Source organism: Lepeophtheirus salmonis, chromosome 3, assembly GCF_016086655.4.
Source record: "Lepeophtheirus salmonis chromosome 3, UVic_Lsal_1.4, whole genome shotgun sequence".
NCBI classification, from domain to species: Eukaryota; Metazoa; Arthropoda; class Copepoda; order Siphonostomatoida; family Caligidae; genus Lepeophtheirus; species Lepeophtheirus salmonis.
Genome location: NC_052133.2, coordinates 45,753,727 through 45,772,704, shown reverse-complemented (window position 1 = coordinate 45,772,704; position 18,978 = coordinate 45,753,727). Strand labels below are relative to the sequence as shown.

Sequence of the window (18,978 nt, the reverse complement as noted above, 5' to 3'; positions counted from 1 at the left end):
ACACAAGACGCCAAACTATATTCCAATTATCTGAAGTTCCATAGACATATACTTATAATCCCCAACAATTCCTCTCCGTCTTTCATAAGCAGACGAACACTTTATACTTCGATTTTCCCTCCTTAAGAATAATGATTATAGCTTTGGAAAATTATGAAATAAAAACACGTTATGGTCATATTTGCATACTCTAAAAATCATCCAAAGAAAAAATGAAAAAGTATGCAATTTTTTTACATATTCAAATGTTTGGGATGTTTTAAGTCCTCCAAAAAGGGATATTTGATTGTTTAATGAATTTATCAAGCTAAAAAATCAAAATCCAAGTTCGAGTATAGTATTTCTCGAAGCAAATGAATAAATTCAAATTTTTTTTATTAATAACATAGTTGTGAAACACATTTAATATGAAGGATACATGTAAATTTGTTATTATTTTCTTCTTTTATACATGATAAATATTGCAAATTCAACTTATTATATACTTGGGGCTTAAATGACTTTTATATAGAGTTGAACAAATAAAAGAGAGAGAGAAAAAATATTGTCTAGTTGAATTACAACATCAACTATGTAGGAAAAATAATTCATGTAATTATATAAGTAGGTAATAATGACAACTGAAAAAAACATTGGGATCTTTTCAGCAATAAAACCATGCTTAAGAAGAACGACAACACATAAAACTAAAGAATGGTTAATTATAATTTTGTACTTTTTTGAATCAAAGAAAAAGAAGCAATAATCACATTATTATCTACGATAGTTATTAGAGAAATTTCCAGATGGTGATGGAGATTTTCTTTTACGATTACCGTTACGATTTGATGTCCAGCCTCCTCCTCTACTACTTCCATCACCATCATACCAGTTAGAATTGTGATTGTTATATTGACTACTATTTAAGCCACTATTGTTCCATGTATTTTGGGGATCTCCAGCTATCTGTTCAAACCTTTGATCAGAATGGGGCCATGGTCCGTTATTAGGATTTATATTCCAACACACGCTATTATTCCATGCTACAGCTAAAAAAAAAAATATATACTAGGAATTGATATTTGCAAAATGAAATACATATATAAAGTGCACCTAATTACTTAGAAATGCGTTATTTAATTTATAAATGATCAATATAGTCTCAATGTCTCTAAACCTCAATTTCAGAGATATTCCCAAATCCCTCATTTAAAGCCCCGGAAGTCATGGTTCTCTAGATCCCCTTCCATACTACTTTCGTTATCTAAGTCATTAAATACTTTTCTGACAACCTTTTTTTTCTTCTAAAAGCAGTCAAATGTATTTTGAATACCAGATCTGGACTGAACGCAGGTGATCAATGGTTTGAATTGTGTTTTTTTTTTTTTTTTTTTTTAAATAGGAAACACTATATGCGATCTTGAATAAATATCCATATGAAGAATCCATCCTCTTTACAACAATTTGGGTAATATAATCTTCTTAAGGCATTTCAATAATGCAATCATGTTTATAATAAAATAGACAATATTTATAATACAGACTTCTTTAAGAAAGAAATCAATTTTAATTTATTTATTTTGGTTTCAAATTTCAAATTTTTTAATTTGTTCGTTAATCCGTCAGAGCCTCGGTTTGCCGCACTTTTAAAATAATTCTTCACAAATATCTAGTAGACAAATTTCTTATCTCCCTCAACTTATTCATGATGATATCATAAGGTGTATTTGCCCCCCTGAGCCTAGAAGGCAATATAATAGTGAGGCCTTGCCGCTTAGCAAAGTTGAGTTGAATTGAGCCTTTTTGCAGCTAAAAACATTGGAATTTCGTCATAGTTATGGATTATGAAAAGGCCAATAATTGTGTAAAAAATGTTAAACAAACCCGCAAACATTATACAATGAACGGATATATATGATGACTTTGAACATTTTTTAGTAACTACCACTTCTATTATACATGATTTATGTATAATAATTACCTGTTTGCTGATCAGAGTTGGATACTCCCATGATCGTCTGAGGCATATTAAAGGTAGAGCTTTGCATATGAGCAGTAGAATTATTCACCAATTCTTGACTTGTTTGACTTCCAGATGAAGAATTCTGAAGGTCTAACATTTCTTGAGCTTTAGCCATAAGATCTTCATCAGTCATATTACTTAATCTAGAGGGAACAGTTGACTTTTGTCTCGGATCTCTATGCGTATCCACACTTTTACTATTTATAGTGTTTTCAATAGAATTTATTTCTTTTTTTTGCATTTCAATTTCAGCAGTTAATTGAGCCAACTTTTCAGTGAAGCCTCCACTAGTTGATGTGATCGGACGAGGTTCACTGATGTTTTGATTATCTTCTTCATCACTAAACTTTGGATTATTGACATCCACCTTTTTTCTTTTGGTAGAACTATTAGCCTCTTCCGGAAAAGCACTTTCAGGATCGTAAACTTCATTGTCTTCTGATTTTTTAGCATATTTTCCTTTAGAAAGAACGGGAGTATAGCTTTGTTCCGAATCCCTTTTCCGTGGATTTGTACCTTTAGGAACAAAGACATTTAAGTTCAAAAAATGTAGAAATTATATTAATTTGATATATCATGTCCCAGAGCATATGTCTAACAAGTCACATTTAGTAAAAAAAAATTAGTTATTTTGAAAATTGTAGATATCTTAATTCAAATAAAATTGCTTTTGTTACACTTTGGCTAACTCCAGGTCCACGATAAATGTTATGATATTGAACAGTAACTCATGATGATATTTACCACTTTTCGTATCACGCAATTCAGTAAATTCAGACGGAGCCATATCCAATATCTGCACTTTGCTTTTTTGTGGATTATATGATTGAGAATTTGGTTTTATCGGTTGATAATCGGCAGCTCTCTTTCGTTTCCCTCGCACAATAAGTGCAAGAAGCATATTTGATTTCAAAAATTCTAATCCAGGACCTTCATACGGTAACATACAATTATGAACAGTTTGTGTAGCACCCAAAGGAAGGATATAACAGTCTTTCACCACTTTTCCCGTACTGTCCCCAACAACACCGAACCTATTTCATGTATGTAAATTAAATTGAGGCATTCAAATAAGACTAACAAAAATTACCTATTTCGATTTAGGAGATAATTAAAAAATGACATATATGGAGTCTTTTCATCTTCTGACGTTGGTTCAAGTCTTACTAAGAGCACTTCCTTGTTAGGACTTTCTTTCATCTTTGCGATATATTCCCACACAGTCGTTGGATCAATTCTTCCGACAATTTTAAGTAATGGTTTTAGATCAACGGTTAAATAATCGGTTGTTCCAGATACCTTATAAAAAAGAAAATATATATTTAGAAAGATTAGAAATTAAGAGACGGTAGTTTACCTGGTGAGCAGTGACGGAAAATTTGGCAACATCAGGCATATTTAAATCACCCTTCCAAACTATAGGATTTGTCTCAGTGGATATTGACTCAGGTGTTTTGATTGTTACAGTTGATGAAACGACTTCATTATTTTTATCATTGTTTTCCACTGGAGTATAACTACTACTTTTATCAGTAAGTTCAGGAATGGATGATTTAATAACATTTGCAATTGTTTTCTGAGCTTCTTCAATTTTTTTATTAGTTTCGGAGGAATCCGGTGGAACTACTACATCTTCTTTAGGTGGATCATCATTACGTTTTGAAGACCATATTTCTCCCAGGGACTTGTTAACTTTATTGCTATCATCACGACTGGAATGACTAGATGATGAGGAGGAAGTCTTACTTTTCTCATGGGAACTCTTTGAGCTAGAAGATGGTTCTTTAGAACTTTTATGAGAATGTTTGGACCTACTACTAGAGCTTTTAGAGGGGCTCGTATGTCGCGAGGAGTCTTTACTTTCATCGCGACTTGATCGCCGATGTGAATTAGAACTTTTATCAGAAGACTCTTTGCTTTGTTTGTCTTTTGAGGAGGAACTTCTACTTTTAGAAGAGTAAATTCGTTCTTTAGAGGAATAACTTCTTTCTTTAGAAGATGATTTCCTTTCTTTCGAAGACCTCTTACGATCTCGATCTCTCGACCTAGATCGTCTACGACCTTTATGCTTAGATGATGAGGAATGTTTTTTATCGCTGCCCTTGGATTCAGATTTTCTATTATCCCTATCCTCATCATGCTTATGATGATGCGATGAACTTTTGGAATGTTTAGAAGATTTCTCTTGCTTCTGATCCCTTTGATCTTTGGATACTTTGATGGTCAAGAATTCTTCTAGCGTCTTTTTTCCGTTGCAAACGTCACAAGTTGGCTCAAACTCGTGAGTACCATGATCCCACGTAAGGGACCCTTCAATCACATCTTTTCTACGTGAACTTATAACAATTTCAGTTTCATTTATTTCTTCCGGTAATTTGAGAGGTGGATTTGCACCAGATACAACAGTAGATACATTAGTAGTTGCCTCTTCTCCCTCAATAGCAATCTCACCCTTATGACTTTTCATTACAAATTTAGAACCTAATTTAATCATATCTAGCTCATGTGACTTAATTTTCTCAATGTCATTTTTTAATTCTTTTTCCCGCCAACGTTGTAATTCCTTATTAGCCATTTCCTCTGCAGTTAAAGACACGAGATCCTTTGAATTAATCTTACGAGATACAATTTTACGAAAGAAACCCGTATTTTTTTCATCTTTAATATTGAAAACCAAACTACGATATTTAGCTTTATATTTCGAAGTAACATCTTTATTATAATATCGAAAAAGAGATTCTTCGATCTCCTCGACTAACGAATTGAGATCAACATCGGCAATCTGAACGTCATTCACCTTGGATAAACGACCTTTTAATGCATCATAAAAACCTTTTACAGCATTGGCCCTAATAGGTTTAGGATCTACAATGGAAGGTGGAGGAGGTGATGGGGCACTCTTCCTTGGAGGGCTTTTAGCTCGAATAGGTTGTTCTTTACGAACTTTAGACATGTTGGATAGTTTTTGAGGCTGCTGATGAATTTTCTTGGAGAGGGACTCCTTTTGTACATGTTGCTGAAGAGATTTCTGAATTTTTTTCCTTTCAGCTTCTCTCAGTTCTTCAGATGACATGAATTGGGAGGGGGACTTTTTTACAGTTAAAACTCTAGAGCCGTCTGGTGATATTTGAATATTTTTATTTCCTGTATTATAATGGTGAGGTGATATAACTTTAGGAGGTGCTTTTTTACTCGAATTCCTGAAGCGAAATGACAAAAATTAAAACATTCAATCAGAATAAATTCAACACAAGAAAACTAACCCATAGAATTTCGACGTAGGGAGACTAGTGGGCATGACAACATGAAAGGTTGGATGAGATTTTAACCACACTTCCAGAGTTCCCTCAGTTGGTGCATTGGGTCCATTTAACATTGTATTGGTATTAGGCTCAATTACAAGTACTTGAGTCTTACCACTATTCGCTGAGGGCTGAGATATATTCTAAAGGGTTAAAATAGAGTTATGCAAAGTTGTACAAATGAACCTTATTCACTTACTTCTGAAGCCTTGGGCCTACTTTTATGGAGAAGTGCCTTAGCTTTATTGGCATGTTTTGAAATACAGTCATCAGAGCAAAATATTGAATTCATCCGAGGTGGTTTATCACAAACAAAGCACGAGCGCTCTTTCTTCTAGAACAAAAAAAACAAAAACGATAACACAATAAGATTGTATGATTAGATATGATATCAACAATATAAAATCAAAGTTCAAAAGACATAGAAATTTTGTGAACAGGTCTGAACTTAATACATATACATCATAATTAAAAAATCATTTAATAAATTTAACTAAAAAATCAATGGAGCTAAAAAACAGGAAACCAAAATTACTTTCTCAGATTCGACAATAGTTTTCTTTCTAAGCTCTTCTTTCTTCATTTTGATGGGTGTCTTTTTGCTTGGAGTGGGCTGAGACTTGGTTGGAGTAGTTTTCTCTGCATTTAGTAGATTCACAGTACATTTAGGGCATTTCCATAAATGAGAAGCCTCTTCCATTTCCTTGCCCATTTTTTTGGTAATACCGACGCATTTACCGTGAAACCAATCCAAACAACTATCACAACATATCATGAATCGATTATTATGAGGTTGATTACAAATGCACCAAAGTCTTTCAGGATCATCCTCTGAGTTCCAGTCACCGGAATCCTCGTCATCATCATCCTCATTGTTTACAAAGTCCTTATCTTTGATATTACCGCCTTCGTTTTCAGCTTCTGGAGGAGGTCCTACTTTACCCGCAGATATGTGTCTTTTGATTTTAGGAGGTTCATTGGTAATGGTAAGAGTCGGCAAAAGACTTGACTCATAGTCTCCTGTCATCAAGTGAGCAGGTACTTTTCTCTCTCGCTTCGGCCTTCCAGTATTTGGGCTCTGAGCAGGAGGAGGGGGAGGTAGAGGAGGGTTAGGGGAAGGCTGAGTGGCCTCCAATTCCTTGCGCATCAAAGCCTGATTTTCTAATCGTATTCGCTCAGCTTCTTCTTTCATTTCCTTATCCATTTGTCTTTGACTTCGCCGAGTCATTTTCCCTCCTTCCTTCTTCATATCCACAGGACTAAGGAATGGAGAATCCTATAAATAATAAAGAAAGAATAATTAAAGACAGTTAAAAGATATCACCCATTAACACAAAAACAAGTAAGGACGATTTTTCTGTATCAATATTAATGATATACCATTTCTATTAATGAGAGTAATTATTCGTAGGGTACCGCAAATAGCAATTAAAAATCTCAATTCATATTTCTTTGGAAATAAGATAGTTAGCTATCTTTCCCCATACCATAAATTTAAAAATGAAGTCCATAATGAGCATTTTCACTGAAGACATAAATTGCATCCTAATTAAAGGAAACGCCACCTTAGTTGATATTTTTGCAACATAATATGGAAAAAAAACTTCATCTTATGGCTTTAAGAATAAAAAAAGGCTCAACACATACATGGAATACTACTTGATGAAACAGTGACATTTGATTTAATCAAAGTAATATGTACTAAAAACAGATAGATTTGTACATTTTTTTGATCAATTAGGGACGATATAAAGATTGTGAGGCGATGTAACAGCATATTGTTAGGATCTGATATAAAACAAAACTAGGCAATGGAGTGATATATTTTTGAAAGACAGTAAGGTTCAAGTCGTCCTTTTATTTGTTGGTCCCATTTTGACATCCAACAGTCGACTATTTGGGCTTATTATGAATGAAAAATGGATCTACATTAGTAAAAAACTTGTTAGTTAGGACCTCAAAATAGCGAATATCAACAATGTTGACATCACGTTGAAACACTCCATTGATTGAAATAATTTCGGTTGTGGATTTTCAATCTTTACAAAATGTTAACCTTATTTCTTGAGCTGTTTCGTTACATTTATTTTAATGAAATACAAGATTCCTAGATGAATCAGCTTCAGTATTTATTACTTGTATTTTCTCTCCAGCCTAAGATGATCACATAAAGAGACATCAGAATCAAGATCTCGGTACTCCTTCGCGCGGAGATGAGTGTGGCAGATAAGGGAACAGGTGGATGACAGGTTCCTAGCAATGACGAGGACATGTAAATGATTCTTACAACCACCAAGAAACCAGCCAGCGTAATTTAGTTGGGGTTTTTCTAATGGGGCCATGGTTGCCCCCATTTCATTCCCAAACAGGTAACACCTCACTGCGGCTGATTACATAGACATCCTGAACACGAAGTTCATCCCATAGGTGAAGAAACACTGAAATTGTGAAGCTACAGCCTTGCTTATACGGCAAAAGTGGTCCAGAATTTTCTCAAGAATATCATGGTCCATGGAGATGTTGCCTCCATACAACCCAGACATGAACCCGTGGGACTTTGCCTCCTGGATGCAAATCTAAAGCTTATAAAATATGTCAGCCCAATATCGATCCCTTGAGGCCTCGTTGACGATTGCTAGGACACCATGGGCGTAAACTTCATAAAGAAGTGCGACCATTCCTTCAGAAGGAGGCTGAGGAAGGTTACATTGAGGAAATTAGTCATTTCAATGTATGAAAACAAATTTTTTAAAAAATCAATCATTAAATTCGGAGATGTTGTCTCGAAAATACATCTGGTTGAACTTATTACATTCATGTGTAAAGATTGAAAATCCAAAGCCGGTAAATCTATGAAATATGGGATATTGAATTTAGGAAGTGAGAAGATGAATTGGGAATAGAGTTATTCATGGAATCTCACGTTTTGGGCTAGAATGATGGGGGAAACTTGATTGGGTTGTTGAGGTGGAACGACGTCTACCACAACTGTGGCCTCCAGGGATCCGTCCATTGACACGGAAGTTAATGCGTTTTCTGTAATGAGAAAAGAGAAGGTGTGTGTGTGTGTGTGCCATGTGCCGTGTGACGGAAGTGTACCTTGAATCAGAGTAGGAGTTTGGGCAAGGACTGTACTCAGAAAGTCTTTGGCCTCATCTGACCGAAGAACCTTTTCGAGTCGAGTCATTTCCTCAGTGTCTAAAATAATGTCTCCCTCTTCATTTAATCCGGGTGGATGCTCTTCTTCTCCGATTCGGACGAATGTAACAGTGGCGGACTGCTGGTTCGAGTCCAAGATGCTCTTCAGCACTTCTTGGTCCACGTTGATTTTCCCACTATCATCGATTGTCACCGTCACAGACTTGTTCCCGTCCTCGTCTTGAGTTTCATTTACGAAACTGGATATCATCTTGAATGCATTTAAAGTCCAATCAACGAGCTACTATCCAAATTACTACTTAGAAGAAATAATTAATTATTGTCCCCAGACGCCATCTTTCTCCTCTTCTTCTTCTTTTTCTCCTCTTTGGCTCTTTGCTGCTGCTCCTCGTTCTGCAGTTAGTTGCTCTTTCTCTAGCTAGCTACACAGCTTTAAAACAAGGTGGCGAAACGAAAACCACGTGATCAATATAATACAGACAAAGTAATGGTCGTATAGCGACACTTTTTTTGTCCACTAGCTACTCCTCCTGGACAAAAAAGTGTCGATGAATGATTGAGTGATACAATAAAGGTAACTACGAAACATGATCGAAAATTACTACATAACTAACTATACAACCTCCATGAAATTACCCTTTTGACTAAATTAACATCAATGTAAATTATCTGAAGCGCAGAAGACCTTGCATACGATATAAATATAATAAGGGAAAATGAGAAAGTGGCGTCATCTTTGGTATCATAAAAAGCGACATCTTGCGTGGGGAAAAAAACTCCACGACAAATATATCTTCTCAAGCTAACAGCCGCGTTTCGCTACTTTGTTTTATAAGCTTGTTCTCTCTCACTTTTCTTTCTTTGCGCTAGCTCTGAGAAATAGCTTTGGGTTTAGAGGCAGCATGGTTCTTTTTTACGCTCACCGTAATTTTGACTATTTTAACATCTCAAAGAATGGAATTATATTTTATGGTAGGGCAGGGTTGGGCATTTTGTGAGTGAAAATAATGGTGCTAGGTAATTACTTTGTAAAAACTAGTTTATTAATGCATGAATGACTTAAATTGTTAAGTAATCCATGATTAATGTCATATTTTATTAAAATCCGAATTGGTTTTATTATTAGAAGAGGAAAAACGGTTTTTTTACTTTTGTTGTTCTTTAACATAAAAAATGACACTGAATTTTGTTATCAGCTATCGATGTTTCTGCTTTTTTGCCCCAATCATTATTATTAATATTGATTGTTCGAATTATAATTAACTCTTGTTAAGCTGTGTACAGTTCTCCACCATTATTGAATAATGATTCCATAGTTTGGAAGAATATGCTAACTACCAACTGATTTTAGGTATTTTTCCATTTTTCGTATCTTTTAGTATGAAAGATACACCAACGCCCTCAAGCAATCTATCCTTATCTTTGGTGAAAACTTACAACCAGCATGTCAAAGTACATTTGAAAATCTTTCGACAGCCATCCAGTCCTATATTGATTTAAAAAAAAAAACATCAAAAACGATTGTCTTTAAGAGTATTGTTTTCAACTTCTTTTTATGAGACTTTAGTCCAAATATAATTTAAAAATCCCTATAAGATCTTGTTTACAATGATCGAAGTAAACATTTTTTTATAACTTAAGGAAATATTTAAATGATTTTACTCCTCATATAGAAATCAATCATTTATATTTGGACGTGTACCAATAATATATAATGATCAGCATATTTTTATTTTATTCTATTGGCCATATATATTTCCACAAGTTTATATAATATATGTTATAATAACAAATGCTACACGTTTATTCACTCTCTAAAAACTTTGTAAAAATCAAACAAAGAATACATACATCTGTAGTCCACTCACATATTTTCCAAATACTTAATACTGAAATGTTGGTTGGTTATAAAATATTTATGATTTTTAGCATTGTCTAGACTATTTTATGTGGGCTATGATTGTATGAAATAGTGGTAACCCTATCAACCATTATTTACTATATTTATTTTTTGTTTCTATTGGGTTTGCAGTGCCTGAGAATTTTCTGAGGCACTTGGTATTTCTAAATTAAACGAAGTATGTCACGTGCTACTACATAAACAATTTCCATACTGTTTTATATAATATAATTAATTATAGCAATTAGCTCATAATTGACTATGTATACATATTAATATTTTTTAGACTTAAAGTCATACTACAGAGGGCTGAGCTTTCTACAAATCCATTTCTCACGCATTTTTTTCAGTTTTACTAGTAGGTAATACAGACTATCTATTATATCACCTATTCCTGTTATGTGTAAAATGGATAGAGTATATTTCATGTAAATATATCCGTATATATTTAAGTATTACGAGAAATGGAATCTGATATTGAATGTAGGTCTGCCTGTTTTTGCTCATTACACTACTGTATCACAATATTAGAATGAATATTAATTATCAAATGTCAATGTAAAGAGGAGACATAATACACGACAATATATACTTATTAATTATTATTAAGTAGTCTGTTAGTTGTAGTAATATACTTAATGCGATAATAATACCTGTGAAAGTGTGTGGTACTGGTAGATTTTTCATAGCCAGGTCAGAGACTCAACGTCATGGAAGGCAATCCCTCTTCTACATCTCGCAATCTCTTCCTTGTTTATTTAAAAGAAATGTTGGCTCGTGTAAGCTTTTTACCGACCTTGGCGTATAATGTTGCCATGGAAAGATTTTCTTCCCGGGACTGGATGAATCGTATTGACGAATCTGTGATCCTGGGTGCTCTTCCCTTCAAAAATAAGTGCCTCACTAAAGAAGTTATTCAAAAGGAAAATATAAAAGGTGTGGTTTCTATGAATGAGGACTATGAACTCAAACATTTTACACACTCAAGTAACGAATATAAAACCCTGGGACTACAATTCCTTCAGTTATCCACAATAGATATTTTCCATGCTCCTGAACAAGGAAAATTGATACGGGGTGTTAAGTTTATTCAGGTGATTTCAAAAAGTTAATTGATAATTTGACATTATTAAAGCTACGATTTTATTTATTGATCTAAATTATTAATACATATATTTATAGGAACTAACGAATTCATCTAATAACTGTGTATATGTTCATTGTAAGGCCGGCCGAACACGAAGTGCAACTCTTGTTGGATGTTTTCTCATGTCAAAGTACAGATGGAGTCCACAGGAAGCTTATGATCACATGGTATCAAGACGACCCCATATACTTCTCAGAAAACAACAGTGGGAAGCATTACATACGTTCTATGACACACAAATAAAGCAATAACTTACTATAAGTCGGCGGAAGATTCGAAAATAAAGATTAATTTATTTAAAATTGTATTTTTGACGGATGAAATTAAAAAATATTCATATTATATGTATTCCTTGTTTGTGAAATGGTTATCTTTCATATTATATGCGATTTGATTTAGAAACAGATTATTTAACATCAAGGAGGAGTAATTAATTATTTAGTTCAAAAGACTATTGGGAAAAAAAAAAGAAAATTCTTTATAATCTCAAACTGCATAATTTTGTGGTTCCACTTTTGTCTCAGAGGAATAATCCATTATCAGTGTTTCACCATTAACCAAGTTATTTTGTAAGAGTTCTTCAACTGTAGGACTCATCAATTCAAACGGTTGAACAAGAGAGCCATCACTAAAGTGAAAGAGCAATAGTTTCTTACTCTCAGTGGATATGTTATTTTTGTTAGGCATATTCGCCAAATTTGCTATGGAGTCAAGAGCTTTACCCCAGGACCAATCTTTAGAGACATATACCGACAAGGGATTCTTTTTGGGAAGAACAATTTTGAAAAAAATACGATCATCTGTTGGAATGGACTTAGCTCCAATGGCATTCATTTTGAGTTTCATAAGTTGTACTCTAGCGGCAGTTTTTTTAGCTTTATCCGTCCTCAACTTCCTTTTTTTAACTTCTTCACTTTCCAAATTCAGATTCTTTATATGTTCTTTTGTATCACCCAGTGGATCTTTTCCTGGAACATTTGATGGACAATCATGATCTTTTGGATGACGATGAGTTAAGCACGTAGTTATATGACACATGGAACAACAAATTTCAGCGATTTCTTTTTCCTTGCAGTCTTTAAATTGACACTTGAAATATAAAGGGGATACGGGGCCGTGGCTCTTTTCTTTTATCTCCTGTTGAGAGAAATTTGGGCACTCGTGTTTCTCTGGGAAGGAGTGCTCTGTACAAAAATTTTCTTCACAGTAATTACACTTTACGGGTAGGAAGTCTAATTGACGACATGATGGAAAAGAGCATTGAGACCCAATATCGGTAAATTCGGCCATTACTGTAAAATAAATTTATAATATAATAATGAAAAATACTAATGTAACGCTTTCCCAAAATGTTAAAATGTATTTTTAAAGAAACTTGGATTTTCCATGGGAAAATTTATCATTTAAATTTCTAGATTGTTTTATGAGTCTATCTTTGACGGCATTGTCAAATTTGTTTGCTTGAAGATCCAAATCTCTATCAAAAGGCCGGCGAGATGAGTCTTTCGAAGAATCATCTTCAAGTTTGCTCAGTTTATTCTTATGAATGTCCATTAGGGATTCAGATCCTCTCTTTTGAGTCAATTCATTAGATATTTTCTCCATATTTGTGTCTTTTTGAAGGGATGCCAAATACTCTAAGCACTCCTTATCATAGCCATCCTTTTCTCTGAAAATACAAAATAAATACTTATAGTGAACGTTCTCTCAAATACCAAGTTTTTTAATACATAAAATACTTTGCTGAGAAGAATTATGACTAAAAAATGTGCAATATTTAATTTCCTTTTTTTATATATCAAATTCATAGGAATTCAGGCGAATGAAGAATTCATATGTCAATTTTTTTATAGATACAAATTTTGCACCAACATTTTTTTACAGTATGTTTCTTTTTAAATTCATTTCACATTGTTTTTCAAATCAATATAGATACATATCAGGAGTGATCCCCGAAAAGCACTTTCGCTGAAAGATAAGGTAAAAATCCTTGACGATCTTTCAATAACAAGATCTAATCAAACACTAATTGCCTCAAAATGGGAAGCTTCAAAATTACTTGTTTAAATAAGATTAAAGAAATAATTAATTGATAATTATGATCCATTACTTGAGACTCTCAGACGTTTCCTTCCCCTGAATTTTAGTCCATTCAGTTCTATCTTTATCCTTTGCTGAGAGAGTATTGGACGATTTGGAAAATTGACGGGGACCCATACCAAATGCTTTAGAGTTTTGAGGTAGTTCAAGCATCCAAGAATCTCTTTTTGGCGCTTCTTTGTCATGACCCAGGATTTTATCTTTTGTCTTTTTGGATCGAGCTTCAATTTGTTGCGCTATTGAGTCCTGTATGCTGCATGAAGAAGCATTAGTAGATGACGAGGGAGGAAGGGGTCCAATAAGGTGAGGATCGTCTTCATCTACTTCACTTTCGGGTTCTTGATCCTTTAGCTCAGTTCTTGATATTTGGCTCATATCGTCGGATTTACTTTTTAGTCCTGGAGGCAAGGGGGGACCGTAATAGGCCTCTTCCTCAGATTCATCCTCTTCTTCAGCCGGTAAAGAGGGCTTGGCTAAATGTTGGGGGAGGGCAGGTCCAATGAAACTCATAGATATGTCCGTAAAATCACAAGAATCCGAAAATTGTAAAGATTAATGATTATTATTTATTTATTTATAAACTCTTTGTATTATTATGACGTCATAAGGGTCGCAAATACGTCAGATAAATATGGTTATTGTTTACAAATATATTACATAACCCACGGAATTCTTGACACATGACTCATAAGAAATGAGTCTAGATTTCCGTGCATAATCCAGTACCTTAGACTAAGGCGCTGACTTAATCAAAGAATACATATAAAGAACGTTATATATATTTAAAAAAAATATATATATGTATTAGACCAAGAATCTGTCATTCTACCATGGCAGATTCTTAGTCGTCTGTTGATATCTACAATTTATATTATTCTTGGATATGCATAATGTGTATATCCAATAAATCATTAAAATTTTAATACTAAAACAAGAACATTCTTCAATTAAAATTGATACTTAGATCATGTACTCCTATGTATATCGGTCTCTTCTAATACTCGTAATCTGAAGTTTTTATATATTATCTCGATACCTCTATATCTTAGAATATGAAGCATCATGTGTGCATTTAATGTATTTTGAAACTTTCCATTACGAATATGCCATAGATATTACTTTGATAAGATTTAGAATGTGTCTGTTTGATTTTCAATGATGAAATAACAGATACATAAAAAATTAGACATCATTAACCTATTTAATTATTTGACTTTGATATTCATAATTCTATTTCAGCGTATTAAACGAGTTTTCCAAAAATACTTTCGCGGATATTTATCATAATATCACTTACCCACTCTTTCAAAATCGATCCCTAAATTCATCGTATAAGATACTCTACTTAAACTCATTGTTGAGACAATTTTTTGTCATAGGATTATGTAGAAATATTTATAAAAAGATTATATGTATGACATATGTTGACACAACCAGCCTTATCATGAATTTCTTCAATCCATGGTCTTATGTACATCTATTTCAATTGAAAAATGATCTTATTTCAGTTTTGAAATTTTTGATGCTAGTTGAAGAAATACAATATATTATCACATGAGTCATGACTTATAAATATAGGAGTTACAATGATGTATTGAAGAATAAAATTAATTGTACATATTGATTAAGAGCCTGCCATTTAACTTTTTCCTTAAAATTTTAATAAACTCACCGATGAGGTTGCGCGATTGATCTGGCCTTGTCATATGGCTATCGTTATTATTGTTTACATATTTTCACCTTTGGCATCAATGAGTTGTAATTGGTTCTTTATTTGACATTTCCATTATCATAATATTATTATCGCAGATAAAATCAAAACATAAACAAACGCAGCACAACACGTGGAATTGCTGTAATATTTACTCTTTAGACCACAGTTTAGTTTAGGTTTACTGTTTAGATATTTCAATTCGTCTTCAACATGGGTCTGGAGAACACTCCCCCTTGTTCTCCCCAAAATATGATGGACTTAGAGAATGAAGATAATATAATATTTGGAGAGGATGAGGCATTTGAAGTAATTGAATTAGATGATATTCCTGATCCTCTAGGCGAGGAGGATGAATCTTTAGAGGACGAAGAGGGAGCTCAAGCCTCTCAATCCTCAGTACAAGTCGCGATAGAGGACAATTCTTCTATGAAATTCAATTCGCATGGAAGTAAGAGTTCTAAACCTATTTTCAAATAACATTTTTTATATTTTTACCTTCTTGTTAGAGTCTGTATTCTGTGTCCATCTTCGTCCTGGAGATCGATCCACCTTCGAGGCGGTAAGTGGAGGTGAGGATGACAAAGCATATCTTTGGGATATCAAAACTGGTGCTGTAAACTTTGTTTTTGATGGATACAAAGACTCAGTTACTCACGTTCGATTTAATCATGATGGGAGTTATCTTGCTGCGGCTGACATGTCTGGTGTCATTCGTGTTTATAAGCTCTCTTCCTCTTCTATAGTGTGGGAATTTGAAACTGCGGATATCACTGTATATATATTTTTTATAAGCATTTATGAAGTCCTCTCTATCTATTATAATATTTTCAGTGGATGGAGTGGCATCCAGGAACAAATGTTCTATTTGCTGGGACAGTTGAGTCCGAATGCTGGATGTGGAGAATACCTTCTGGTGATAGTAAAATTTATATGGGCAATGGGGAACGTGTGGAGTGTGCAACTATATTACCTGATGGCAAAAGAATTTCCGTTGGTTATGGGGATGGATCCATTAAAATTTTCGATCTCAAAACCGGGGACGTTCAATTTAATTCTAACGCTGACAATTCGAGTGCAGCAAAGCAAACATCAGCTGTTACATGTATTGACTCAAATTCAGGGTAAATTTGCATATACATAGATACAATCATACTCCGCTTAGCCTGAGTTTTGCTATTATACGATTTTCCATTTAAAGATTATTTTGCTAATTAAATCTACCATTAACCCATTGACGCCGATAAATATTTTTGAATGCAACTTTTTATTTAGCTATTATGGATGAATGTAAAAATACCTAAAGTCTAGAAGAAGTTCTATTCTTTTTTGGAGTAGAGAAAAATCTATGTTAACTACGGAACATATTACCATAAATTGTTGAAACTTGTCAATGATACTTTTTGAAGGATATAGAATATGATAATACATTATATTTTCAAATTAATATGATTAATTTAATCTGGTATTGATTTAAGCGTATAGATAATTGCTGTGTTCGTATATCTTCACGATAGGCGTTAATGGGTTAAAATGCAAAAAATATTATACAGTTCTAGTTGAAAAAATACTTTTTCTAGTCCGAGCTAATTGCGAGACCATATGGCAGAGCTCAAGTACTTGATTGCGAACTTGTACTCCAGTAATTTTTTTACTTCAATTCTTGTCCCATATATCATCAAAACTAAGGAGTTTGGAGTATTCCTGTATTTGTTTAGAACTCCGCGTATTATTATATTATATATTTATTTAAAGATATATTGGTTATGGAAGTGTCAATGGGATAGCAAAGATTGTAGCTATATTGTCAGGCAAAGTTGTTGGTATGTTTTCTCATGCGAACAGTCAAGCCCCGGATAATCAAATGGACGGGGATGAAGAAGCAGTTAATAATTCAATTGAGTGTATCTCTTTTTCGAAAGATAAAGTTGGCGCACAGTATTTGTACACCGCTTCCTTATCTGGAGAGATTAATGTATGGGACCTATCCACACAAGTTGTTCGGCATTCATCTATATTAGGATCCGGTATTGTTAAAATAATGTCTCGAAATAAAACCCCTTCACAATTATTCGTTGGAACGCTTGATGGAGTTGTTATTATCTATGATACATTGGCAGGCGAAGTTTTAGGGGCATGTACTGGGCATACTGCCGCTATTCTTGATATTCAGCAGTCAAAGTAAGGAAATTCATAATATTTTATGTAAAAGTAACAAGAAATAATGATATATTAATTTGTTTTATCTTTCAGAGATGGATGCACTCTTGTTTCCTCATCAGATGATGGCACAGCACGAATATTTGATATCAATAAAATATTAAATACTTCACCATCATCTTAATAAAAAATATTATACATACATATTTTTAATATTATTCTTTAATATAATCTAGGAATAAGGTCTGTAGTAACCAGGGGTCCCCAATATTTTTCTATTAATAGTAGTCTTTCATTGTCACTCAAATCGGTCCACTCCAATAAATAAAAAAACTAATTACGGGACTAGGGGTTCACGCATGAATATATTTATTTGTATCTTTGTAATCGTAGTCATCAATAAGTTATCTGGAATAATGATCAAGTACATCTGTATCCAGAATCGTCCCTAGGAGTTTTCTTTGTGGGAGTTCAATTTTTTTTTGAATAACTATTTTTATACATATATAGAAATTGGCATCTTTTAAGATGACCAATTCATCAAATTTTACTACCGAGATCTCATTTTTCCAGGCAGACATATTCATTGGGGAAGGGGGGCAGTTTGTATCCCTTAAACTAAATATTTTAGTTTACAGGAGGGAATTGCCCCCCCCGTGGCAGTAATGAAGCCATTACAGCGATCAAAAATTAATTTGGCTTAACATATGCACACTGGGACAAGGTGATTATATATAGTCACCTTGCACTGGGTTCTTGCATCAGTGATAATTTACAATATCATAAAGTAGCATTTTTTTACTTTTGTTTTTCATTATAGTTATTGTGCTCTCCTTTTCAAAACTGGTAAGCAGAGCCTAACATAAGTGATTTAAGGTACATGCAGCGCCGGTACAAGCTGCAATGCTCCTATGTTAGTGCTCGGCAGATAACTATTTGTGAAGTAAATTTCTTATAACTGATATATCATCCTAATGTTTTCTTCAAATTAACCCTGAATACCCCATTATCAAAATAATCATACAGAAATCCAAGTATAGAGACACTAATAAATGGCTTGATTTCCCTCGTCACCATTGAAGAACAATCAGCCAAAAATTTGTAACCTCCTTTAAAAATTTGTAACCTCCTTTAATTTTTCTCTTCCAAATTTGTAACCTCCTTTAATTTTTCTCTTCCAAATTTGTAACTTTTAGATTCAATGTTGTATGGGGATAGAGGTGACAATCAATTTTGGAACTATACTCAGTGCTCGAGTTTTAGGAGAATGCCATCCCCCCTTAAATAGACATCCCTTCAATTTGTCTAATTTAATCAATGAATATGGATATAGTTTCTATATTAACTGACATATTTCTTCTGAGTTACCTTATTTAATGGAAAGGTTGACTCGTGGCATAGGCAAATGCTAAGTGTGGCTTTCATTTAGGGGTGCCATAATGGGTGCGAAGAAAAAGAGGTGACTCCCAAGCTTTTAGGCCAGGCTCAATTTTTCCA

At 33.7% G+C, this 18,978-nt stretch overlaps 5 protein-coding genes across 6 annotated transcripts; 2 read left to right on the top strand and 3 right to left on the bottom strand.

Moving 5' to 3' along the window:
• Nucleotides 1-358: 358 nt before the first annotated feature.
• Nucleotides 359-9,849, bottom strand: pps (protein partner of snf). Of its 2 annotated transcripts, XM_040709403.2 has the most exons (11): nucleotides 8,404-9,849; nucleotides 8,228-8,340; nucleotides 7,441-8,154; nucleotides 5,840-6,580; nucleotides 5,504-5,638; nucleotides 5,266-5,447; nucleotides 3,360-5,202; nucleotides 3,093-3,301; nucleotides 2,747-3,036; nucleotides 1,961-2,518; nucleotides 359-1,028 (listed from the first exon to the last, which is right to left on the bottom strand). In XM_040709403.2, exons 4-11 carry the CDS (start codon nucleotides 6,551-6,553, stop codon nucleotides 754-756), a joined length of 4,206 nt encoding a protein of 1,401 aa, XP_040565337.1. In that variant the 5' UTR covers nucleotides 6,554-6,580; nucleotides 7,441-8,154; nucleotides 8,228-8,340; nucleotides 8,404-9,849; the 3' UTR covers nucleotides 359-753. The 2 variants fall into 2 exon arrangements, with proteins under 2 accessions (XP_040565337.1, XP_040565336.1); XM_040709402.2 differs by lacking the exon at nucleotides 7,441-8,154 and having other exon boundaries at nucleotides 8,404-9,120.
• Nucleotides 9,843-11,930, top strand: PTPMT1 (protein tyrosine phosphatase, mitochondrial 1). Its single transcript, XM_040709408.2, has 2 exons — nucleotides 9,843-11,457; nucleotides 11,546-11,930. The coding sequence occupies exons 1-2, from the start codon at nucleotides 11,074-11,076 to the stop codon at nucleotides 11,759-11,761; spliced, it is 600 nt and encodes a 199-aa protein (XP_040565342.1). The 5' UTR covers nucleotides 9,843-11,073; the 3' UTR covers nucleotides 11,762-11,930.
• Nucleotides 11,784-12,800, bottom strand: LOC121115214 (AN1-type zinc finger protein 1). Its single transcript, XM_040709407.2, has one exon. The coding sequence runs from the start codon at nucleotides 12,798-12,800 to the stop codon at nucleotides 11,997-11,999; it is 804 nt and encodes a 267-aa protein (XP_040565341.1). The 3' UTR covers nucleotides 11,784-11,996.
• LOC121115213 (GPALPP motifs-containing protein 1) lies at nucleotides 11,784-15,186 on the bottom strand. Its single transcript, XM_040709406.2, has 2 exons — nucleotides 13,621-15,186; nucleotides 11,784-13,179 (listed from the first exon to the last, which is right to left on the bottom strand). The coding sequence occupies exons 1-2, from the start codon at nucleotides 14,118-14,120 to the stop codon at nucleotides 12,876-12,878; spliced, it is 804 nt and encodes a 267-aa protein (XP_040565340.1). The 5' UTR covers nucleotides 14,121-15,186; the 3' UTR covers nucleotides 11,784-12,875.
• Nucleotides 15,187-15,406: 220 nt separating this feature from the next.
• On the top strand, nucleotides 15,407-17,683 carry LOC121115212 (angio-associated migratory cell protein). Its single transcript, XM_040709405.2, has 5 exons — nucleotides 15,407-15,772; nucleotides 15,831-16,096; nucleotides 16,156-16,445; nucleotides 17,077-17,502; nucleotides 17,575-17,683. The coding sequence occupies exons 1-5, from the start codon at nucleotides 15,535-15,537 to the stop codon at nucleotides 17,663-17,665; spliced, it is 1,311 nt and encodes a 436-aa protein (XP_040565339.1). The 5' UTR covers nucleotides 15,407-15,534; the 3' UTR covers nucleotides 17,666-17,683.
• The last annotated feature ends 1,295 nt before the right edge of the window (nucleotides 17,684-18,978 follow it).